The 22,990-nt window shown below is 38.5% G+C and overlaps 1 protein-coding gene across 2 annotated transcripts in view; it reads left to right on the top strand.

Moving 5' to 3' along the window:
* Window positions 1-22,935, top strand: part of rps6kal (ribosomal protein S6 kinase a, like) — a 30,781-nt gene extending 7,846 nt beyond the window's left edge. The window contains exons 4-22 of one of the 2 annotated variants that reach the window (XM_079439015.1): window positions 1,191-1,272; window positions 1,358-1,438; window positions 3,435-3,514; window positions 4,931-5,037; window positions 5,277-5,314; window positions 5,632-5,774; window positions 7,562-7,632; window positions 9,091-9,179; window positions 9,284-9,342; window positions 13,057-13,159; window positions 13,253-13,377; window positions 13,463-13,585; window positions 14,601-14,690; window positions 14,770-14,928; window positions 16,490-16,651; window positions 16,727-16,803; window positions 18,148-18,265; window positions 18,466-18,606; window positions 20,959-22,935. In XM_079439015.1, the coding sequence (XP_079295141.1) occupies window positions 1,191-1,272; window positions 1,358-1,438; window positions 3,435-3,514; window positions 4,931-5,037; window positions 5,277-5,314; window positions 5,632-5,774; window positions 7,562-7,632; window positions 9,091-9,179; window positions 9,284-9,342; window positions 13,057-13,159; window positions 13,253-13,377; window positions 13,463-13,585; window positions 14,601-14,690; window positions 14,770-14,928; window positions 16,490-16,651; window positions 16,727-16,803; window positions 18,148-18,265; window positions 18,466-18,606; window positions 20,959-21,087 (1,977 nt within the window). In that variant the 3' untranslated portion in view covers window positions 21,088-22,935. Of the gene's footprint in view, window positions 1-1,190; window positions 1,273-1,357; window positions 1,439-3,434; window positions 3,515-4,930; window positions 5,038-5,276; window positions 5,315-5,631; window positions 5,775-7,561; window positions 7,633-9,090; window positions 9,180-9,277; window positions 9,343-13,056; window positions 13,160-13,252; window positions 13,378-13,462; window positions 13,586-14,600; window positions 14,691-14,769; window positions 14,929-16,489; window positions 16,652-16,726; window positions 16,804-18,147; window positions 18,266-18,465; window positions 18,607-20,958 lie in introns of both variants that reach the window. The other variant, XM_079439014.1, reaches the window with a different exon arrangement.
* The last annotated feature ends 55 nt before the right edge of the window (window positions 22,936-22,990 follow it).

Genomic DNA, 22,990 nt, shown 5'->3' with positions numbered 1-22,990 from the left:
CCTCAAGCACTACCTGGGCTCTGATGTGACGCTTGAGCTGTTGGCGAAGCTGCGAGGTCCATGGCATAAATGCTGGGCCAGGTCAGCCCCGAATTCCTGACACGTTACTGATGCACACTGCAAAAAATGCCTTTCTTTCTTAGATTTTTTTTGGTCTTGCTTAAATTCTTAAATCAAGAAGGATTTTCTAGACCAGTAAAAAATGGTCTTGTTTTCAGCAAAAACAAGTCAAAATTGAGTTTTTGCTTGAAGCAAGACAATTTTTTACTGGTCTAGAAAATCCTTCTTGATTTTAAATAATTTTTTCTTAAAAATTCACTGGAGCCAGCTTTCAAAAAGCCTGTTTACAGATTACTAGTACTGTAATACAGTTCAGTTTGCGCGGCAGCCAGTGCAGTTTAGCTGTGTTCTGTCCTCTGTTTCTCCACGACATGCGCCAGTCAAAAGAGGTATTAAAGACAATACTTTCTTCTTCCAAAGAAAAGTGGTGCACCTTGGTTCTGAGACAATTGAACCATACGTTGGCAAAGTGCCTCATGCCATTGAACCTCTTTTTGTGTTTAGGGTATTCAGGAGTGTGGTGATTTTATATTTGATTTGTGCATCTAAACATCTAGCATCCATAAAATGCTGGGCTAAATGCACGTTTTGTATGTGTCTGCATATGGTGATATTTCACAAGCTGAGAACTTATAAAGTATGTTATGGAGTCAAAACAGCACTAGTAATTCCTCAGATGCACAGACAAATGAAGATCTGCTGCAAAGAGACAGCGGTTCCAAACCTTTACCAAGCTGTAATGGGTTTTGCTTTGTGTAGATGTGTTTTTGTCCGTGTTGCATTCATATTTTAGTTGAACTGCGTTGGAATTAGTTTGGAGGTGGACTGAGACCTCCAGAAAAGTTGGGTCTCTGTCCGCTTGTTTGTGTGCAGAAATAGGAGAATTATTGCCGCTTAACTCCCTGTATCTGAAGGCCCACGCCATCACCGAAGACCTCAAACTCTTTTGGGGTGGTAATAACAAATATTCTCCAATACAGTTCCCCTTTTTTTAATTTCATTGTGAAACAAGACTGGTTTGAGCATTTGTCCCTGTTGCAAGCAATCAGATTTTGTTTTCATGTATGCTGATATGAGAGAATTGTGTCAGTGTAAGCTGGAAGGTGATCTGTGGTCTGTCCTGTCCTCAGGTGTTTTTGGTGCGGAAGTTGATGGGTCCGGATGCCGGACAGCTTTATGCAATGAAGGTGCTCAAAAAGGCATCTTTAAAAGGTCAGTGAGTGTCTGCATTAGTGCCAGCACATTTCTGTGATGCTATACTCGTGTTTATTCCTCGTTTGTGTGTGTTGTGTTGCAGTGAGGGACAGAGTTCGCACCAAGATGGAGAGAGATATTCTGGTGGAGGTCAATCATCCTTTCATTGTGAAGTTGCACTATGGTAAGACTTCCTGGAGAAATCTTCTGAGTGATAGTTTAAAGATTGTTTGACAATACACACACAGTGCCCTCCATAAGTATTGGAGCAGTGAAGACAAAATTGCTCTGTTGGCTGTGGAGTCAAAACATTTGCAAATATGATTAAAAGATGAATATGAGACAAAACTACAGAATGTCACATTTTATTATTAGCCGTTTCAACACATACATGTTTTACCAAATAAAAAGAACAGCACTTTTAGAGTTCATCCCTCTATCTGATGTGAGCATAAGTATTGGGACAGTTGAACATAAGGCAGATATAAAAGATTAAAAGCTATTATTTAGTTGCAGATCCCTTGCACACAATCACAGCAGTGAGTCTGTGACCCATAGACATCACCAGACTCTTGCTCTCATCCTTTGAAATACTTTCCCAGCCTTTAATGCAGCCAATTTCAATTGTTGCTTGTTTTGGGGAGTTTCTGCCTTTACTCTCCTCTTCAGCTGCTGAAATTCATGTTCAATCAGATTTAAATCTGGAGATTGACTTGGGCAATCTAAGGCTTTCCATTTCTTTGCTCTTATAAACTCCTAGACTGAACTGGCAGGGTGTTTTGGGTCATTGTCCTGATGCAATATGAAGCACTTCCCAATGAATCTGGTGGCATTTTCTTGAATATTGGTAGGCAAGATGGTTTTGTACCCTTCCTAATTCATTCTGCTACTGTCATCATGCATTAAGTCATCAGTAAAGTTGAGAGGGCCTGTTCCAGAGACAGCCATGCATGCCCATGCCATGACACCACCTCCACCATGCTTTACAGATGAGGCTGTATGCTTGGGATCATTGCAGTTCCCTTTTTTTCTCCACATTTTTGCTTTCCCATCACTTAGATAAAGGTTCATCTTTGTCTCATCGGTCCATAAACACAGTTCGAAAACTCTTCTGGCTCACCTTTGTGCTTTTTTGCAAACTCTAATCTTTCCTTTCTATGTTTGGTGCTGGTCAGAGGTCTGCATCTTGCTCTGTAGCATCTGTAATTCTGTGTCAAAGTCTCCTGAGGACAGTAGATTGTCAGAGCATCACCCAGCTTTCTGGAAGTTGTTGCTGATTTTACAGACACGTCTTTTAGGATTCATTTTCACATCTTTTATGATTTGTCTGTCATCAACTACTGTTGTTTTCTCAGTCGATCAGGTCGTTGTTGGTTGCTGGTGGTTTCCAAACTCTTGATTTCTCCATGCCCTTTGTTTTTGATAGAGCTCTAACTGACTTCCTCTTTTCTTTTAGCATCCAAATTGCTTGCTTTTCTCTCAGAGTCAGCTCCCTCATCTTCATCCTGGTTTGTGTGTCATCATCGAATGCAGGATTCAGAATACAGAAGTAATGGATATAACTGATACGACACATTCCCTGCTTTTAATATCTGAAGAATTAATGCAACAGGACACAGCTGATCACTTAGAAAGACCTGAGAGGCAACTGCTCCAATACTTATGCTCTCATCAGATAGAGGGATGAAACTATAAAAGTGCTGAACGTCTTAGCTGGTAAAACATCTATGTGTTGAAATGGCTAATAATAAAATGTGACATTCTGTAGTTGTGTCTCATATTCATCTTTTAATCATATTTGTAAATGTCTTGACTCCACAGCCAACGGAGCAATTTTGTCTTTACTGCTCCAATACTTTTGGAGGGCACTGTATATATAGTGCCCAGTGACTTGTAAATGTGGCTCTTATAAATTCAGAAAGCAGTGCTGCCATGAGTGTATGTAAATGTCTCCGTCTAATCTGTAAAATGCTGATACCATGAACTGTTTTCTTTTGAAACCGTAAAATAGGTATACTTAAAAATGTGAAAATAAAATCCATTATATACAATGAATATAGACTTAAAGGAACAGTTTAAAAGTCATTTTGTTCCTTTGCTTGCTTTATTTATTTTTTGTGGTATGTTTGACATTTCCATAGAATTCCCCAGCTCTGATATAGTTTTTTATTCACTTACAGCCTTTCAGACAGAAGGGAAACTCTATTTAATTTTGGATTTTCTCAGGGGTGGGGATGTATTTACTCGTTTATCCAAAGAGGTAAGCATCTCTTGTTCTACTCTAACAGTTTCTCTGATATTGAAAACAGACTAACAGCTCCTCTTCTATCTTGTAGTGCTATTTTCCAGCAGTTGATTGTTTGTAATGTCCAAATGTCTGATAAAGTGTAACGTCCTCTTCAAGTTTTCACTTGTTCATTTGCAGGTTTAAAAAGCTAAGTTAGACTATAATTTTAAGGCCTGTTCACACCCAAAGTGGTGTGACCATAAAATGATATGCATTCCACATTTTGCTGCAAATATTATATGCGCAAATCACCCAGAATTTCCTCCAGAGTGCAATTTTCTTATGTTCATTTGCATGCTTAAATGCAGGACTCATTTGACTATACAGATATATTCTTTAATGCAAAATACACCTCTGCTGTTAATCTGTAATGATATCTCCTATATCATACTTTGAACCCCAAAAGCTTATCATATTTGTCAGTAAGGTTTTTTATTCTCTACCTCTTGGAAAAAGTTGGTAGAAAATGATCTGTTTTGCAGTCAGTATGTTGGGATCCACAGATGAGAACTGATTCATGTTTAGTCACAGTGATTGTTAGCAGGCCTTTAGTCTGTGTGCATTGCCAGCCATTTCTGTTTCAAATAATTTTTATTTTTTATATTTCTCTTATTTATTTGTACTGTTTCTTTTCTTTCTTTCTTTTTTCTGAAAACGTTGATTTATGTGCAGAGTCTCCATCAGGCACAAAAGGCCACATGCTGCATGTGATGTTTACTATAGCTCTGTGGCATTTAATTGAATCAACTCTTACATTAGAGATTGAGGCTTCAGATTCAAAATACCTCATGCATATTTAATTACATTTTATGTCTTACAAGTATGTGTATGTTTACTTGCATCTTATGAACTGGTCAGTGGAGACCTAAATATTTACTAAAAATTAAATATTTGCTAAAAAAAAGCTCTTCTGATATACATATCAGCTTTATTCTTAGACATTTCATTAAGGCAAAAAGTGACTATCACATTTGTTTTCTCAGTTTCTAAAAGTGCCAGCATGCAAATGCATGTACATGTGAATCATATAGGATTCATATAAGCAGAACTTTCATATTCTGACATCAGACTGGATTCAGTTGGATTAATAATTGGTGCATGTAAACACCTAATAATGTGGAGGCTGTGTGTGTGCATCGTTTTCAGTTGCATTTGCCTGTAAATGCATTGTATAAAAAGTGATGTGTTAATTAGTTCCTAAAGTAAAACTATATTTGTGTATTATCAGATTATTTAGTGTGCATTAATTGTTACCCCCCCCCCCCCCCCCCCCCCCCCGTCACAAATTAATATTCCTTTGACTCCTTTCCGTCTCTGTCATTATGATGATGTGCATTGTTGTTGCGTGTGATCTTTGATGCGAGAGTAAATCTGTCCAGTTCTTACTAGGTTATGTTTACAGAGGAGGATGTGAAATTCTACCTTGCAGAGCTGGCCCTTGCATTGGATCATCTACACAACCTAGGCATTGTTTACAGAGACCTGAAGCCTGAAAAGTAAAGTATCCCCCTTCACCTCTCCGCTTCTCTCTCTCTGTGCATAGAGTAGAAACCACTCTCTCTCTCTCTGGCTTTCACCTGCCATCTCTATTTGATCTTTTATTAAATAAGGATGGATTTATCTGACAGAACCAATGTTCAAGATTGTAATTGAGAGGTGTTGAATTTTGTGTTGTCTCTTGTTTAGTTCATGTATTTTTGTATCTGTATTGGAGAAATGTGGTCTTAATTTTCAGCATTTTGCTTGATGAAGCTGGACATATCAAGTTAACAGGTACGTACCGTTGTCCCCTTATTACACATCACTTCCCTGCCTGTTGAACTTGTGCATGTCGATATCAGGCAATTCTGTAATGTTTGTTAGCACCTCACTCTGAATTCTCTAAAATGATTGCGTCATGTGTGGTGTGTTTGTGTCATGACGGGGTTGTTTGTCAAGCTCTGCTGCTAGAGGGCCGTCGGCTCCTGCCTGTAGTTTTCATGTAATCCTTGATAAACTCTGCAGGACAGTGACTCCAGGAGCAGAGTTGGACACCCCTGGTTTAGCTTCGTGATGCAGATGTGACACATGTGCTGCTGTGCCTTTTCCAGACTTTGGGCTCAGTAAAGAATCGGTAGATCAGGACAGAAAAGCGTACTCATTCTGTGGCACTGTGGAGTATATGTCCCCTGAGGTGGTCAACCGGCGAGGTCACACACAGAGCGCTGACTGGTGGTCTCTCGGCGTCTTAATGGTAGGACCTTAATGACTTTATCTCTTCCGTAATGAGCGTGACTGGAAAATGTGACGCTATATATGCAACACTGTTCTCTGAAGACAAGGAACAAGGTGCACATGGATAGCATGGATCCTCTCTCCGCTGAAGCGCAGCTGTAGTCTGTCAGCAAGTATAAAGAGATCAACCGATAATCGGTTTAACCGATACTTTTCCTGATATTTAAAGGGATAGTTCACCCAAAAAGGAAAATTCTGTCATTAATTACTCACCCTCATGTCGTTCTAAACCCGTAAGACCTTCGTCGTTCTTTGGAACACAAATGAAGATATTTTTTATGTATTCTGACAGCTCTCTGACGCCCCCATAGACAGCGACGTAATTAACATGATCAACATCCAGAAACATAGCAAGGAGATCAGTAAAATAATCCATGTGACATCAGGGGTTCAACCGTAATTTTGAAGCGACGAGGAAGAAAACAAAAATAACGACTTTATTATAACGACTTTATTCAACAATTCGTCTCGTCTGGAGAATATCCACTGAACGTAAACATACGCTGTTTTTGTTCAAATCTGTGTGATGCGGCTGGATTATTTTACTGTTCTCCTTGCTTCGTTTCTGGATGTTAATCGTGTTAATTCCATTGCTGTCTATGGAGGGTCAGAGAGCTTTCAGAATACATCAAAAATATCTTCGTTTGTGTTACGAATATGAACGAAGGTCTTACGGGTTTGGAGCAACATGAGGGTGAGTAATTAATGACCGAATTTTCATTTTTGGGTGAACTATCCCTTTAAGCCACTGTACGTAGGAATAAGAGTTGTTTTGTGTTTGCAAGGAGGGAAATTACAGTATTGACAGCATTATAATTAAAATACTTATTCACTTTAGTACTGTTTTTATCATTGCAAACAATAAATATTGGTTAATTATATCGGTTACCATTCACACTAACATGCAAATAATCGGTATCGGGTCTAAAACATAGAATATCTGTCAATCTTTATGTATAATGTAGTGTAATGTGTGTGTTGTCTCTGTTGTATGGATCCGTTCTCTCAGGTCTTCTGAATGGCACCATTGCTCTCCTGTTGAAGAGTGAATATGGCACAATTGATACGGAGCAAACAATCTCAGACCAGTTTCAAAAACAATAAAAAAAAAAACATTTTTTTTTTTTAAATCAAAGAATTTTTCTGTCATTTGGTAATTCATGCAGGCTGATGAAATGCGTATTTTTAGATTTTTCCAATCCAAATTTAGGCTAAACTTAATCCAAAAAAATTATAATCAAATAATGCCCCCTGGTGGCAGAATTGGATTCAATTTGACATGTATCCTTTAGTTTCAGAAAGTTTGAATTTCTCTTTCAGAATGTGTAGGTGTAATGGTCTCTGTGCTCTTGTTTTGTCATGGTCTGGTCTGGTCTTGCTGTTAGTGAATTGAAAAGACAGCCCACCCATAATTGACAGTTCTGTCATGATTTCCTCTCCCTTATGACGTTCCAAACCTATATGACTACTTCTCCTGTGGAACACTAAAGAAGATATTTTGAAGAATGTTGCTGTGAACACCATTGACCTCCACTATATGGACAGAAAAAAAGCGCAGAGATGTTTGAGGCGTCTGTGACACATGATATCTGTGTTGTACTGAGTGAATTGACTGAAAGAGAACATTTGCATTGAAGTCACACATTGGATTCCCATACAGTAGTGCTTTGGTAATTTACCCGAGTAAATGTCCGGTTGATTTGACTTGTTTGACAGGCATTTATTTGTTTTTGTTTTTTTTCCTAGTTTGAAATGCTGACTGGCACGTTACCGTTCCAAGGAAAAGACAGGAACGAGACTATGAACATGATTCTTAAGTAAGTGTGGCTACATGTTAAAACAAGGCAGTCTATGTGACGGTTCATTGGTCAAATCTTTTGTTAGGGCTGCCAGATAGAAATGAGTGACTGGCAAACTGAAGAACCAACAAACACTATCACTAGTGATGCTCCGATTGATCGGCCGCCGATCATGATCGGCCGATATTGGTTAAAAATAGCTTAATCGGCAACCCCCAAAAGCGCCGATCAAAAAAGCCGATCACGTGATGTAAATAACTTGCGCAACTTTTCTGCATGTGGCGCGCGGGAACACAACAGCAGAGCAGAGCTGGCCAGACAGCAGCAAAATGACTTCTTCTCCCGTCTGGAGGTTTTTCAAAGTGTCAGACAAAGACATAAAATTAGCCATATGCAATACATGTCGTGCTGAAATCCCTTGAGGTGGAATACACCAACGGCATTTTAATACAACCAACATGATTAGGCATCTTCGAACACGCCATACGACAGCTGAATATGCAGAGTATGAGAGACTAAACCAGCCGACGCAAACATCCCCATCCCTCAATCAGCCGACTGTGAGTGATGCCTTTAAAAGACGTGAACCATACAGCCGGGATAGTAAGAGATGGAAAGACATCACGTCCAGAATCATGGAATTCATTTGCCTCGACGAACAACCTCTATCCGTTGTGGAGGATAAAGGGTTCCGTCGCTTGCTAACCTGCCTTGATCCACGATACGACCCCCCAGGCAGGAAATATCTAACTGATGTGTGTCTCCCCGCGTTGTACAAATCCGTGCACACACACATTGACAAGCTTCTGAATGATAGCGTACATATTAGCTTCACAAGCGATATATGGAGTGCAGACGCCTGTCCAATGTCCCTGCTAAGCTTAACAGCGCACTTTATTGACTCAAACTTCAAAAGACACAACATTGTGCTACACTGTCAGGATTTCACGGGGTCACATTCTGCGGAGGCTTTGGTGAACGCATTTAGCGGCATGTTTCAGTCATGGGGGATCCAAAAAGAGAAAATCCACGCAATTCTAACTGACAACGCCAAAAACATGCAGAAAGCAATGAGAGACGCAGATTTCCCTGACCTGCCGTGTATGGCACACACTCTCCAGCTTGCTGTGCATGAGGGGGTATTGTCTCTTTGTTTTGAAAAATGTTAATCTGCCTTATTTGGAAAAGATGGCATACAGTAGCCTTATGTTATCTTGTTTTCTAACTACAATCAAATAAATATTGGTGGTTCTTTAAGATTTTCTTGACTCTAGCATATTTCTACTGATAAAAGATTCCCATTGCCCTGCCATTCTGTGATCGGCAATCGGCAGATCATGATTTTGGTGATCGGTGATCGGCCCCAAAAATGCTGATCGGAGCATCACTAACTATCACCCAAGCACAGTTCATTTGTTTAGTGATCATGATGACTGCACATAAAATGCTGGTAACGTTGTGATTTTTGCACCTCAGAGCAAAGCTGGGAATGCCACAGTTTCTAAGTCTGGAAGCACAAAGTCTTTTACGAATGCTCTTCAAAAGAAATCCATCAAACCGTTTAGGTAAGTCGCCTGTTGTGTGAATGAAAGCACTAGGCCAGGGTTTGTTGTATTGTGATGAAACAGACTGTGGAGTACTCATCATAACCGCTCTGTTCTAGGAGCAGGTCCTGACGGAGTGGAGGAGATCAAACGACATGCGTTCTTCTCCACCATCGACTGGAATGTGAGTGTTATCCCAGCGTTACACACTTCCCTCAGCATAGTGTCCTGTCCTCCATCACTGAGCCAGATCCTGCTGTGTTTGACTAATGATCACAGTCAGGAGCGTCACAGATCACAGTTAGTCAGCATCAGATCAGAATGAGCCCATTCATGTTCCTGCTCTTACTTTCACACATGAAACCAGTTATATAGCAGCAAAACTGAGAATTGACTTTTCTGCTGAAACGCACCACATGTGCCGTTTGCACAGACAGTGGCTTTGTGTCATTTTTCTGTATTGCTACTCTTCATATATTTTAAAAGTTCAGATGGACTTAACTTTTTTTTTTTTTTTTGTCGTCCAGTTTGATGAATAAAATCATTTAGAGACCGATGAGCATTTAGCTCGGCTGGAATAGCTCAGCAGCACATCAGAAATGGAGACATTAATTTTGCTCGTTTGTGTTAAATAAAAGACGATCTGGCGCTGAAATGTTTGAAATCACGCCGAGTGCTCATTGCTGCTGTTGTCAGACAAGCGCTTCAGTCCCGTTCGTTCCATTGAAACCACAAAATAAAATGCACACAAACATGTCCCTGCCTTTGATATGCAGGGTTATCCCTAACCTTTTGTGCTCAACCCATTAATCCTGTGGCTTTGTTGACACAAAGTGTCAAAACTAAGCTCAATAGTGTGTAATATTACTTCTAATTAGGGGTGCTCTGATTGATTGGCTACCGATCACTATCAGCCGATAATCGCTTGGGGATGTCTGATCGGTGATATCATATGTTTTGTGCTTTGTTACTTTTAATCAGAAATAAAGTATCAGCTTGCAAATTCTGTCAATTTTATCAAAAATACTAACTATAAATGTGGCTTTGATGCTCTTTAATGTGGCGTTTGCTGTTGCACCTCCGATCATCTGTTCCTCTTTACTACTGGTTATAGCAAAAAAAAATTTAAACGAATGAACATCAGGAAAGTGCTGAAAGAAATTCAACACTCAATTTTTTATTTATTTTTTTTCACTACAGAAAGACATCAGTAAAACGTGAACAATGTCACATACCTCAGGAAAATATTCATTTTACATAATCTCAGTCATTCTTGAAACATGGGACAAAACATGTCCAGCAATTGTAACTGCTATCAGGTTTAAAAATTTTAATATTTTCAATAGTAAATGTTATGGGGATTGATCATAGAATCTATTTAACACAATTGCCCCCTTCAATTTAATTTTACCATTATTATGTGAAATCTATGACACTTATTGTCTTCTCACTACATCTAAAACAGTGTCCACAGAGAAGGGTTCAATCATTCATATGCTATAAAATGGATAAAACAAGCTCTTTTTTTTTATCGTTAAAAACATTTTTATCAAAACCAACACTTAATATCTCATATCAACGCAAGGTTGTTTTTCAGTGACACATGCATGTTTCATAAGGTTTTAAAGTTTTGTCCCCACTTTTTGTCAACACCGTCAGACATTCATTCAAATGTAATAAAATCAATGAATATCAGGGGCAGCTGTCACTCTAAAGGACCCCTTGCCACAGTCCTCCTCTGTAGACTACATCCCTGTCAGACAGACTCTGGTCAGTTTTATAGTTTTAGAATATCTAATGTTAATATTTCATGTGTCACAACCATGATATGTCAACACCATCTTCCAATTTCTGAGGAAATTATTTGAAATATTTAATCATTTTATTCTCCTGAAGCAGGTTCCATTAGCATCTAGTATCAACAGAAAAAATAAAATGGCTACTACATGAACTCCATTTGTTTTGTGAAAGAAATGCCAAACTGCCTGTTGTGGTTGTTTTAACACAGTAATTGTTTGATTCAATGTATTTGATAGTTAAAAATACTACAAATTCAGGTTTTCGTCAACTCCGTCAGTTCTGTCACCTCTGTCAGATGACTATTTTGATAATATTTCATTGATATTTTATATTTGTTGTGGAATTGTTGGTCACATGTGAAAGTGTAATCTGTTTGCTAACATGAGAATGTGTTTTGAAATGTTAAAAACATCTTGAATGCTGTTAAAGTTAAATTTGAAATTATATTACACAGTCCAAGGTAAAAAAAAGCACATTTTGTTTAAAAAAGAGAAAAGTTGGGAGGTTGCATCAAAGCATAGCTCAGTAGCTTAGTACATATAAGATACATAAATGTAGTTTCATTTGTCTGAGTACAAAGTTTTATTTTTTTCTTTTGCACCCTGTTTTGTCCCACTTCTCAAGAATGACTGATCTATAGTCAGCTAGAAAAACAGAAAACTCTAGAGAGAAGCGTTGTATTGCATTCATTATATTTTACTTAAACTGTCACCTTCATATAATAAATGGTACTCGTGGAGGTAGAAAAACAAAGTTCTTTTATGAACCGCAGAATTGCTTGTAATAAAGATTTAAATACAAAAGGAAAGGCAGTAGAGCTGACTGTTTCTGTCAATAGTAAGTTTGTGATAACGTAAGAAAAGTAGTTTAAATGTTTTGCCACTTGAGCAACTTAATATATAAATCTAGAAGTAAATGCAAAAATAAAAAGCATTGAATAATGTGTTGCTTTGCTTATATTTATTGTTTAAACATGTCTATGAAAGATTATTACTGTACTGTGTAAAAAAAAAATAATCACAATGCTGAAAAAGCATTTTCAGTGACAATGTTTGGATTTGAAATCAAAATAATGGATAAATGTTGTGTTTGTGGTAAACGGCCACAGATCAGTTGCAGACTCCTGTGTGAAAGCACAGTCAGTGCTGCTTCTGCACCGCTTGCGTACTGCACATGGACTGCAAACAGACTAGGCCTATCTGTGAACCTGGCATAAAAGGCCACCTCATATACAGCTCACAAAATTAGGCTTGTGCTGTGTGTAAGCTATTGCACGATTGTAAAAACAAAAATGCACTGCATAATCAAACATTTAGGTGAGATACATTTTAGACATTTTATTTTGAAAAATGTCTAAAAAAATGCCCCCTCCACCCCTCAAATTAAAAAAATCCTCTCTCACAAAAGTCACCTAAGAGGGGAATTAATTCTCAAAAATGAAATTCAGGCCCTGAATAAATGTCTAAAAATCCTGATTTGGAGTATCACTATAAATAATTCTACATAATAAAAAGAAGGCTTTAAAAAGATCTGTATCGGTGATCGGTATCGGCAGATACTGCTTTCTGTGATCGGCAATCGGCCTCAAAAATCCTGATCGGAGCACCCCTACTTCTAATCTTGAGAAATTCCCAGAGCTGATATACTGGTGTTTCCTAACAGGTACAGATCACATGTAAGCTCTAAACCGATAAATGTGTTTAAATTTGCATAGATTTTACATGTAAAAGCATCTTATTTTATTCCAAAGGAAAAAACTAAAATCTTCATGATCTTAAATTAAAATGTAACTTGCTTTTCTGTTCAGCTGAGGTGGTCTGGTCCATGCAGGCTGTGGATAGACTAGTATATTTATTTTAGGTCACTGTTGTAGGTAATGCAGCCTTTCAACTGCACCACTGCAAACTCACGTCCAGCTCTGACTCATTATCATTAGAAATAAAATCCAGGCCAGATTGTCCTGCTACGCTCAGAAATCTGTCACAAGCACCATGGGTAGTTAATGCCGTTTCTGGCTGATGGTCAGCCTTTACCTGTTTGTGTGTGTCCGTTTAAATATATTTTATATGAGAATTATGTGTTTGTTTGTGATTTGTAGAAACTGTACCGAAGAGAACTTCAGCCTCCATTCAAACCTGCTGCAGGGAGACCAGATGACACCTTTTGCTTCGACCCAGAATTCACAGCCAAAACTCCCAAAGGTGCAATGGAGAGCATGTGCTGATGAATGCATTCAGATATTCCTGCCAGAGACGCTGTGATGGCTTGAGTTGTGTTTTGTGTGTGTTGGACAGATTCTCCAGGCATTCCCCCCAGTGCAAACGCTCACCAGCTCTTCAAAGGATTCAGTTTTGTAGCTCCAGTCTCTCTGGAGGAAGGCAAAAGCGCCCCGCTTGTCAACATTCTCCCCATAGTGCAGGTAAATCACTCGTATATCTGTTTGCATTTCAGTGAGCTGTGTATGTATTGTTTGTTTATATGTGCGTGTGTGTGCGCTGTGTCAGATGCACGGAGGCTCGGCTCAGTTTGCAGACGTGTACGAGCTGAAGGAGGACATCGGCGTGGGTTCATACTCCATATGCAAGCGCTGCATACACAGGGTCACCGCCATGGAGTTTGCTGTGAAGGTGAGACAGGCTGGATGTTTACTGCAGACGTGAACTGTAATGTTTATGGTCTTTTCTGGCAGGATAAGCTCTGTGTAGGCTAATACCACACTGTTGACAGTAATTGACCTAACAAGATATGTTTATGTTTGTAATTATGCAGTAAAATATTACATATGATCTGGGATTATTAGAAGAATCTGTACCATGTATCATCTTGCTTTGGAGGACAGTGCAATGTTTTCAAGTCCATTCATTCATCTTGTTATATCCGATAATCACTATGTTTTGTGCTTTGTTACTTTTAATCAGAAATAAAGTATCAGCTTGCAAATTCTGTCAATTTGATCACAAATATAAACTATTAATATGGCTTTGCTCTTTGTGGCGTTTGCTGTTGCACCTCAGTTCCGATCATCTGTTCCTCCTTTACTACTAGTTATAGCAAAAAGAATAAACACACGAATGAACATCAGAAAAGTGTTGATAAAATTCAACACTTTTTTTTTTTTTTTTCGCCACATCAGTAAAACGTGAACAATGTCACGTAAAGTCACATTTACCTCAGGAAAGATATTCATTGTACATAAACTATGGTCAACTAGAAAAAACAAACTCTAGAGAGAAGCGTATTGCATTCATTATATTTTACTTAAACGGTCACCTTCATTTCTGATGCTTGTTTGAAGAAATCTGTCATGAGAATGTGCAGGGAGACTTCAGATATAAAAATGTAGACTTGTTAGGAAATGTTTACTGAATGAAATCATGGTGTGGTGGCTTCACTTATTCAACAGTTCAGTTCTTTATTATTAGCAGCGTGAATGTCGTCTCGGTTATCACTGCAGGAGAATGTGTTGGTGTGGATGAGCATCGTTGCACCTGGCTGTAGTTTTAGTTGGTGCAACAGATGTAAATATTTATGGTAAAGCTGGACGTTGCAAAGCCCAGCGACGGGCTTACACCCAACTTTTTTACATGTAGCTGGTGCAACCGGCCCCTGGTGTAATGCTTTCACTGTTCTGGTGTTAAACAGATCATTGACAAAAGCAAGCGCGACCCGTCGGAGGAGATCGAGATCCTGATGCGGTACGGCCAGCATCCCAACATCATCACGCTGAAGGATGTGAGTGACGCGGCTCTGATGTCCAGCTGATGCAGCTGTGTGTGCGGCTCACTCAAGTGTGTGTGTGTGTGTGTGTCAGGTGTATGACGAGGGCCGCTTCGTGTATCTGGTGACGGAGCTGATGAAGGGTGGTGAGCTGCTGGATAAGATCCTCAGGCAGAAGTTCTTCTCGGAGCGAGAGGCCAGTGCTGTGCTCTACACCATCACCAAAACTGTGGACTACCTGCACTGCCAGGGGGTGAGAGACACTTACCTTAACTCTATTACCTCTCTACACTCTATTCACTCTGTACACTTCACGTTTATTAGGAGACAGAGCACGGACAGTTGCACCATGAACCAGTGAACTGTCTGCTGTCGGCTGCTTCTGTACAAAAACAGAATTGCAAAGTGATATTTGTTAGCATATTGTTTTAATTTATCATCGTAATCACAAATGTTTGTGGCACTTCTTCCCATTACTGCAGGACATGATAGTTTAGTGAAGTAATTATCACACACACATATATTCTTGTAATAAACCAGGCAAAATTGCACAGCTAGAGATAATCATGCATTTTACTTGTATGAAGAAAATCAGAGTTCAATTTGTAATTTGAAATCTAGCTGTGTTGTAAATATTATCTAGTAGACATGTCCAGTTTGGTGAGGAAAACTGCATGAAAATATTAATAATTTTAAGACTTATTAGGACCCTCTAGTGGTCACAGTTGTGAATTACTGTAGACCTCATTTACAAGCATAAATATATATATCAGTCATAAACATAATTACTGTAAAATACTGTTAATTTTTATTATTCATTGCCCCCACCTGCCTTCTCTCAATCTCATCAGTTCTTCACAAATCATGTAAATGGCATGTTGAGACTGCAAATAACTTGACTATTTTACCTATAATAATAATCCAGGAAATGAATTATTAAAAGAGAAAAGTTATTTGTAAATTATTTCAGGAAATCAGATTTGAGTTGTCGTGAGTTTGATTGACTCTATTAGTAATTATTCTGATTAAAGCGGCTGGAACTAACTGCAGTTTTGATCCTCAATTGATCAGTTGTTCTAAACGTGACACGATGTTACAATAATCACATGCTTCCTTGTTAATAAAGTACAGTAATCCTGTTAAACATACTATACATAGAACTACCATTACTTGAGCTATATATTGGAATTCAATGAATCACTCAAGTATTTGAGGTTTAACCAGGACAGTTGCATTTAATTGCTTGTTTTTATTTAACTGAATTTGCATTTTAGAATAGAGCAAGCTAGTGTTGGAGGCCTTGTTTTGTGTTGTTAATTGTATAAAAAACAAATAGAATAAAAAAACAACAATAACACTAGCTTCTCTATTCTTTTTTTAAGAAAGCAAGCAGTTAGTAAATGAATGCAGTGCAAGTCTAAAAGGGGCATGTTTTAGCATACGCTAATGGCCTTTGTGAAGCAGTTCATATTCAGAAGTCCACAGAAGTCTCTACATGACATTTTGCATGCTTTAAAATGTTTTGTTTATGATGTTTTTTTTGTTTTGTTTTATTATATACTGTGTATTGGTGCATGTAAATGACAGAGGTTTTAATACTCTATCCTAGTGTGAAACTGATTGGGGGAAAATTCACTCTCTTTAAGCAGATTCAGAGCACATAGATCCTGAGCTATCAGATGTCACCAAAGTCTCAACTGATTCTTGACAGTCTAGTTGATCTGTATTATGGAGTTTAGTTGCACGGTTAGAGGCCGCTGGCCTGAGCAGCAGTGTTTGCAGACGCTGATGTGGTGACGATGCTCCTCCTGCAGGTGGTGCACAGGGACCTGAAGCCCAGCAACATCCTCTACATGGACGATTCAGGAAACCCCGACTCCATTCGCATCTGTGACTTCGGCTTCGCCAAGCAGCTGCGAGGAGACAACGGGCTGCTGCTGACTCCCTGCTACACGGCTAACTTCGTGGCTCCCGAGGTGAGGCTCTGCGGCTGCGGCTGTGCATGCACTGCACTGACAGACCCTCGCTCATGTGTCTCTGATCTGCTGCAGGTGCTGATGAGGCAGGGCTACGACGCCGCCTGTGACATCTGGAGTCTGGGAGTCCTGCTCTACACCATGCTGGCCGGGTCAGTCCACATCTGCAGAGCTTTCGTTCTCTTACTGACGAAGTGGAGATGCATAAAAACAAACCGCTGTCGATTGGCATTTTACTGATGAAAGGGTGTGCGTAAAGGACGGGGTCATTCTTAAAAAAAAATTATTTGAATACATAAAAAAATTGATTAAATAAATAATTGTTGCTGTAAAATGGAGAGTAATGGAGATGAGTAATGAGAATGCAGTCAAGCCAGCTGTGGTTTGATGTGGCAGAGAAAGCCAAGCTATTCCAAATGAGTAGTTTTTCATTTTTCATGTTTGTTTTTGATTTAAAGAACAAAATCATTGTTTCAGAGTTCGGAGGTCTCCTTTCCAAAATGCTACCTGTTGAAACAAAATAAAAGAGATGTTAATAGCATTCTTTTCATCATGAGAGAACATTGATATACACTTTGCAAATAACATCAAATTCATCTTTGCTGGTTTTTTTTTTTTTCTTCGATGCAGTTCAAAACTAAATTGATGAATGCATACTGCATTTTGTAAAAATAAAATAAATAGAAAATACTAAATCAATTCATTTAAAAAACATTGTGCATTTAACATTTTCATATAATGATTCTAAAATGTGCTCCTTGGATACAGCCTACTTTATTTTTCTCATCTGTTTGAAATAAAATTATATTGTAAATAAATAAACACCATATTGTCGACAGTAACAGCGCACCTGCAGTTTTACATTAGCCCCAAATATTAAAGATTTTCCTCATCCTTCTGAAACAAAACTATTTTATTCAATTATTTACTTACTAAATATTTATTTATTTGTTATATATATTTTTAGATTAATCATTAGGCTATTCATAAACTAGTACTGTCGTATAGCTGCTGTTTTGTGTGTGTGTGTGTGTGTGTGTGTGTGTGTTTCATAAGACTGTAGATCAAAATAAAAGAATGCTTGATAGTATTAATTTTGAAATGAGTGATCAGTCTATTTTGAATTGAATTTAACAATTTTAACTTGGGTCATCTACAAAACAAATGAAAAGCATCGAATCCAAATACGTAACAAAATAACAAAGAGGTGCATTTCTTGCCACAGTGATTTAATTAGTACAGCATTAATATACAGTCTGACACATTACAGCAGTACGCTGAACAATCTGGATTTCTTCAGTCTGATTTCATTAAAACAATTTGAAATGAAATCAACTATGTTCCATAAATAATTAGTTTCTATATTGGTACATGATTGGAAGGTTTTAAATAAATAAATAAATATTGCATGGACACTGGGTTCTGAAGTAGTCCGATAAGGTTCTGTATTTGGTTAAATGAATGAGAATGCATGTGAATCCTGTGTTTCTCTGTAGGTACACACCCTTCGCCAACGGCCCCAACGACACGCCGGAGGAGATCCTGTTGCGCATCGGCAGTGGGAAGTTCTCCCTGAGCGGAGGAAACTGGGACACGGTGTCCGACTCCTCAAAGGTAGCAGAGGAGTTCTCATGCACTCGTGTCGTGTCACAATTCAACATTATTCCTGGTTTAAAATGTATATCTGGTGCAGGCGACCAGTCAGTGGTTGGCTTGACCTTTATGGTGCATGTTATATAAATCCTTATTGGTGATTGTGATGGATTCAGAGGAGCCCAGAAGGAGCAGGTATTGAGAGCTGGTGTTGTTTGCAGGATCTGCTGTCTCATATGCTGCATGTGGACCCTCACCAGCGATACTCTGCTGAACAGGTACTCAAACACTCGTGGATCGCCTGCCGCAACCAGAACCCACACTTCCAGCTCACGCGCCACGAGGCGCCTCATCTGGTCAAGGTACGCCACGATTTCAGTGTTTTGCCATGATTGTATTTTTTAGAAATTGAGGAATTGTGATTTTGAATAGAAATATTACCAAACGTACGAATGAGACACTTTAACAATATGCCAGTGAATACAGTAAAGACAAAAGAATAATGATCTGACCGCATGTCAGTGCATGTGATTAACCGCTCATCACACAGAATGAGCTTTTGTGATGATAAATGTGCGACGCGGGCAGTGGAACAGGAAAAACGTGCTAGAAGATGGGAATTAACTTTTTAACTTAGGCACTGCATTTTTAGACTGCCGTTTCTTGCAAGAGACAACAGTCAAACAAGTCCATGTTACATAGAATAAACAAATAAAAAACCTCTAAAGAACTACTACTGTATGTCTGAAATTTTGGCACCGATTGCAATTTTCTTGGCCTATTCGGAATTAATTTTTTTTATTAGTATTTTTAAAAAAAAATTGCAAGTGTGACCTGCCGATTCATATATAAACAAAAATCAGCTGTCATTTCCCACGGTTTATAAATGATCATTTTTTCCTTAACCTTATTAAATGTATGTCATCTCTGTTTGATGAAGCTGAGATGCCATACATGCGTTTACACTGCCAAATTTAAAATGCATAAATAATTTTATAAGATTAATGTTTAAATGTGTATATATATATTTTTTAAATACAAATAAGAAATGTTAGGAAATATATAATGCTAGTTTTAAATATGAAACCAAACCACCAGTAGGTGGTGGCAAATGACTGTTTTAATGAGTCATTTATTCATTCATTCAACAGGTTCATACAAACGGCTGATTAATTTAAAAACGAGCAGGCGTCTTTATGGGCCACTGAATCATTGACTCACTCGATTCATTCAAAAACATGTATTCATTCAGTAACGAAACACTGCGGTGTTGCTCTGAGACTAAAAACAGTTCTGCTGTGGTTTTGATCGGACCGATTTTCATCAGCGAAATTGAGCAAAACCACTCAAAATGATGTCTGAAATGTAACCTAATTTTAACTTCCAGTTTATTGAACTACTATTGTATAAAATCAGTGCCACATTGCAATCGTTTGGGAAACATCTTGTTCGTGTAGGCTAATGTTGCTTACCATAATCAGATATTATAAATATCGTTATTTTACTACCGCAGTATGCATCTATAATTTCCTGCGAGTGCTGTTGCGCTCAATAGTTTTGATTTCTGCACGAGTCTCTCACTCACTCGGGCTGCGTGAGCCTCATCTGGCACGACATCAATGCATTATCAGTCGCCGTTTACACTGAATGCAGTAAAAATCTCAACGGTGTCTCCTTCAGTCACAGTGAAGAACTTCCACGGGACGACATGTTTACATGCGGATGTGAGTGTAAGTGTGATGTCAAAACAGCTCGGAATCGGCAGACCACTGGTCACCGGTCTGGGCCGGTCATGCGGAAAATAAACTAATTCCAGTCCCTGGCCGGTTGATCGGTGCATTTACTGATAGTTCATGCTGCTGCTGCTTTTACAGAACGTTAATAGTTAATAATAGTCTACTGGTGTTATTCCTTCAGTCATTTTGAATTTAAATTACCTTGACTTTTGAGAATTTTTTTTTAAAGCATTTTCCTCGTATTATTTCTGAACATATATGTATAAGACAAGATGGTACAAGATGTAGTTGTAGTTCATCCATCTTTTCTGCAAAGATATTTAACAAGTGATTTATTTGTCACCCTGGACCACAAAATCAGTCATACGGGTCAATTTTCGGAAATTGAGATTTATACATTATCTGAAAGCTGAATAAATAATCTTTCATTGATGTATGGTTTGTTATGATAAGACAATATTTGTCTGAGATGCAACTATTAGAAAATCTGGAATCTGAGGGAGCAAAAAAATCTAAATATTGAGAAAATCTCCTTTAAAGTTGTTCAAATGAAGTTCTTAGCAATGCATATTACTAATCAAAAATGAAGTTTTGATATATTTACGGTAGGAGATTTACTAAATATCTTCATGGAACATGATCTTAATATCCTAATGATTTTTGTCATAAAAGAGAAATGTATAATTTTGATCCATACAGTGTATTGTTGTCTATTGCTACAAATATACCTGTGCTACTCATGACTGCTTCTGTGCTGCAGGGTCACATATCATCATGTTGACAGCTTCATGTGTGCTGCACTTGGAATATTATTTTCTTTAACTAGAGGGTTAATAAAGAAAAAGTTACTTGAATATCATGTTGTAGTCACATTTTCAAGTTGATTAGTTAAAAATTGAGAGTAAACGTCCTGAAAAAAATGGAAATTTTAATTTGTTGCCATATTGAGTATGAGTGTGTGGTGTGTGTCTCTCGTAGGGAGCGATGGCCGCCACGTACTCGGCTCTGAACCACAAGACGTGTAAGCCAGTTCTGGAGCCGGTGGCCGCCTCCAGTCTGGCCCAGCGCAGGAACATGAAGAAGCTGACGTCTACAGACATGTCCTGAGGAGCTCGGCGGTTCCCCTCCAGTTCCCGTACTCTTCAGGAGCGCTGCGTCTGAAGGAAGCACCCTTCTGTTTCTCTCTGGTAGAGGGAAGAACACCAGCTCCATCTCTCCATCCCGTGTTAGCGAGCCGCTCGGATGCTCTGCCCTTCACAGATCTCCTGGAGAAATGTCCAGCTCATACAGATTGTGCAGGAAGCCTGTTTGTAGGACCATTAAGAACATTTCGTGACAATCAAGCCCTTTTTCTCACATTTCCTATGAATATCAGGATTTGTTTTGGCTAAATTCTCCAGTATGTGCTACAGGAAATACAACCTTCTTCTCAATACTTTACAGGTGAAATGATGTCTAGTTTTCCCACATTAAAGAATAAATCCATTTCCAGAATAAACAGTCCCTGATGATTTACTCACCCCCATGTCATCCAAGATGTTCATGTCTTTCTTCAGTTGCAAAGAAATTAGGTTTTTTTTGAGGAAAACACTCCAGGATTTTTCTCCATATAGTGGACTTCAATGATTTCAAGGTCAAAAATACAGTTTCAATGTAGCTTCAAAGAGCTCTATGTGATCCCAGCCGAGGAATAAGGGTCTTATCTAGCCAAACGATTGGTTATTTTCTGAAATAAATTAATATCTATACACTTTTTTAACCACAAAGGCAGTGCTAATGTTAGCTCTGCGATGCGCATATATATATATTAGCTGATGTTGGAAAGATCATGCGTGATGCACCGATCTTGTTTACAAAGCAAACATGGAAAGAAAGTCATTGCCTTTTACAAAAAATGTAAAACAACATCAGATGATTTTAAAGTTGGAGGAGAAAATGAGATGAAGTCTTTAACTGAAGTTCAAAGATGAAGAACTAACCGCTCGTGTCCAGCAGGATTACGTGATGTGTGAAGATGTGCATGTGCATCACAGAGCTAATGCTAGCCGAGCGTTTGTGGTTAAAAAGTGTATAAATATATAAAAATAAAAAAAATCTAAAAATAGCCAATCGTTTGGGTAGATAAGGCCCTTATTCCTCGGCTGGGATCATGTAGAGCTCTTTGAAGCTGCATTTTTGACCTTGAAATCATTGGCCACCATTGAAGTCCACTATATGGAGAAAAATCCTGGAGTGTTTTCCTCAAAATCCTTAATTTCTTTGTGACTGAAGAAAGACATGATCATCTTGGATGACATTGGGATGAGTAAATTATCAGGGAATGTTTATTCTGGAAGTGGTTTTATTCTTTTAGTGCATGAGAAGCAGGTGAGATGAGAATTGGATGAATGCATCTAAAATGTGGCGACTTGTCAAAAGTGTTACCGCTCTAAAGCATCTTAATGGTCCTAAAAACAGGCACGATACGGTTATGACCTGCGCATTTCTCACCGTTCTCCATCTGTAAGCCACTTCCTGTCCCGTTAGTGTTGAGAACCACATGGCATTACCTCAGAAGCACTCAGTGTTAGCGTCTCTTCGGCTCGATGTATATAGACTCGCTCGTCGTGTTGTGGATCCTTGAGCACATTTGCACTGAGGCTCGGCAGGTCGTCTCCTCTCCCTCCGTCTGTTCCCGTCTCGGACCGCTCTTTGCCTTTTGTTGAATGGGAAGTACATGAGCAAAAGGTGGAGAAATAGATCTATATTTATAAAATCGAATGAGGTGAATGAATGTAGATGAGATTGGATCCACAAAATCGCATCTCTCTGCTCCAGATGGAGGGAAAAAATGATTCCATGAAACTTTTTAAAGACATTGTGGAAATTGTATCATATTGTATTTATTTCACTTATTTTTAAAATTTTATTTTTCTTTCAGGTGATGTACATATTGACATTAAAGAACATTATTGACATGATGCATTTCTTCTGTGATTTCATTCAGTCAAAATCAGCAAACAAGATGAAA

Source organism: Barbus barbus (genome assembly GCF_936440315.1).
Source record: "Barbus barbus genome assembly, chromosome: 17".
Taxonomy (NCBI): Eukaryota; Metazoa; Chordata; class Actinopteri; order Cypriniformes; family Cyprinidae; genus Barbus; species Barbus barbus.
The sequence above is the reverse complement of the archived record's forward strand: the minus strand, read 5'-3'. Positions and strand labels throughout refer to the sequence as shown.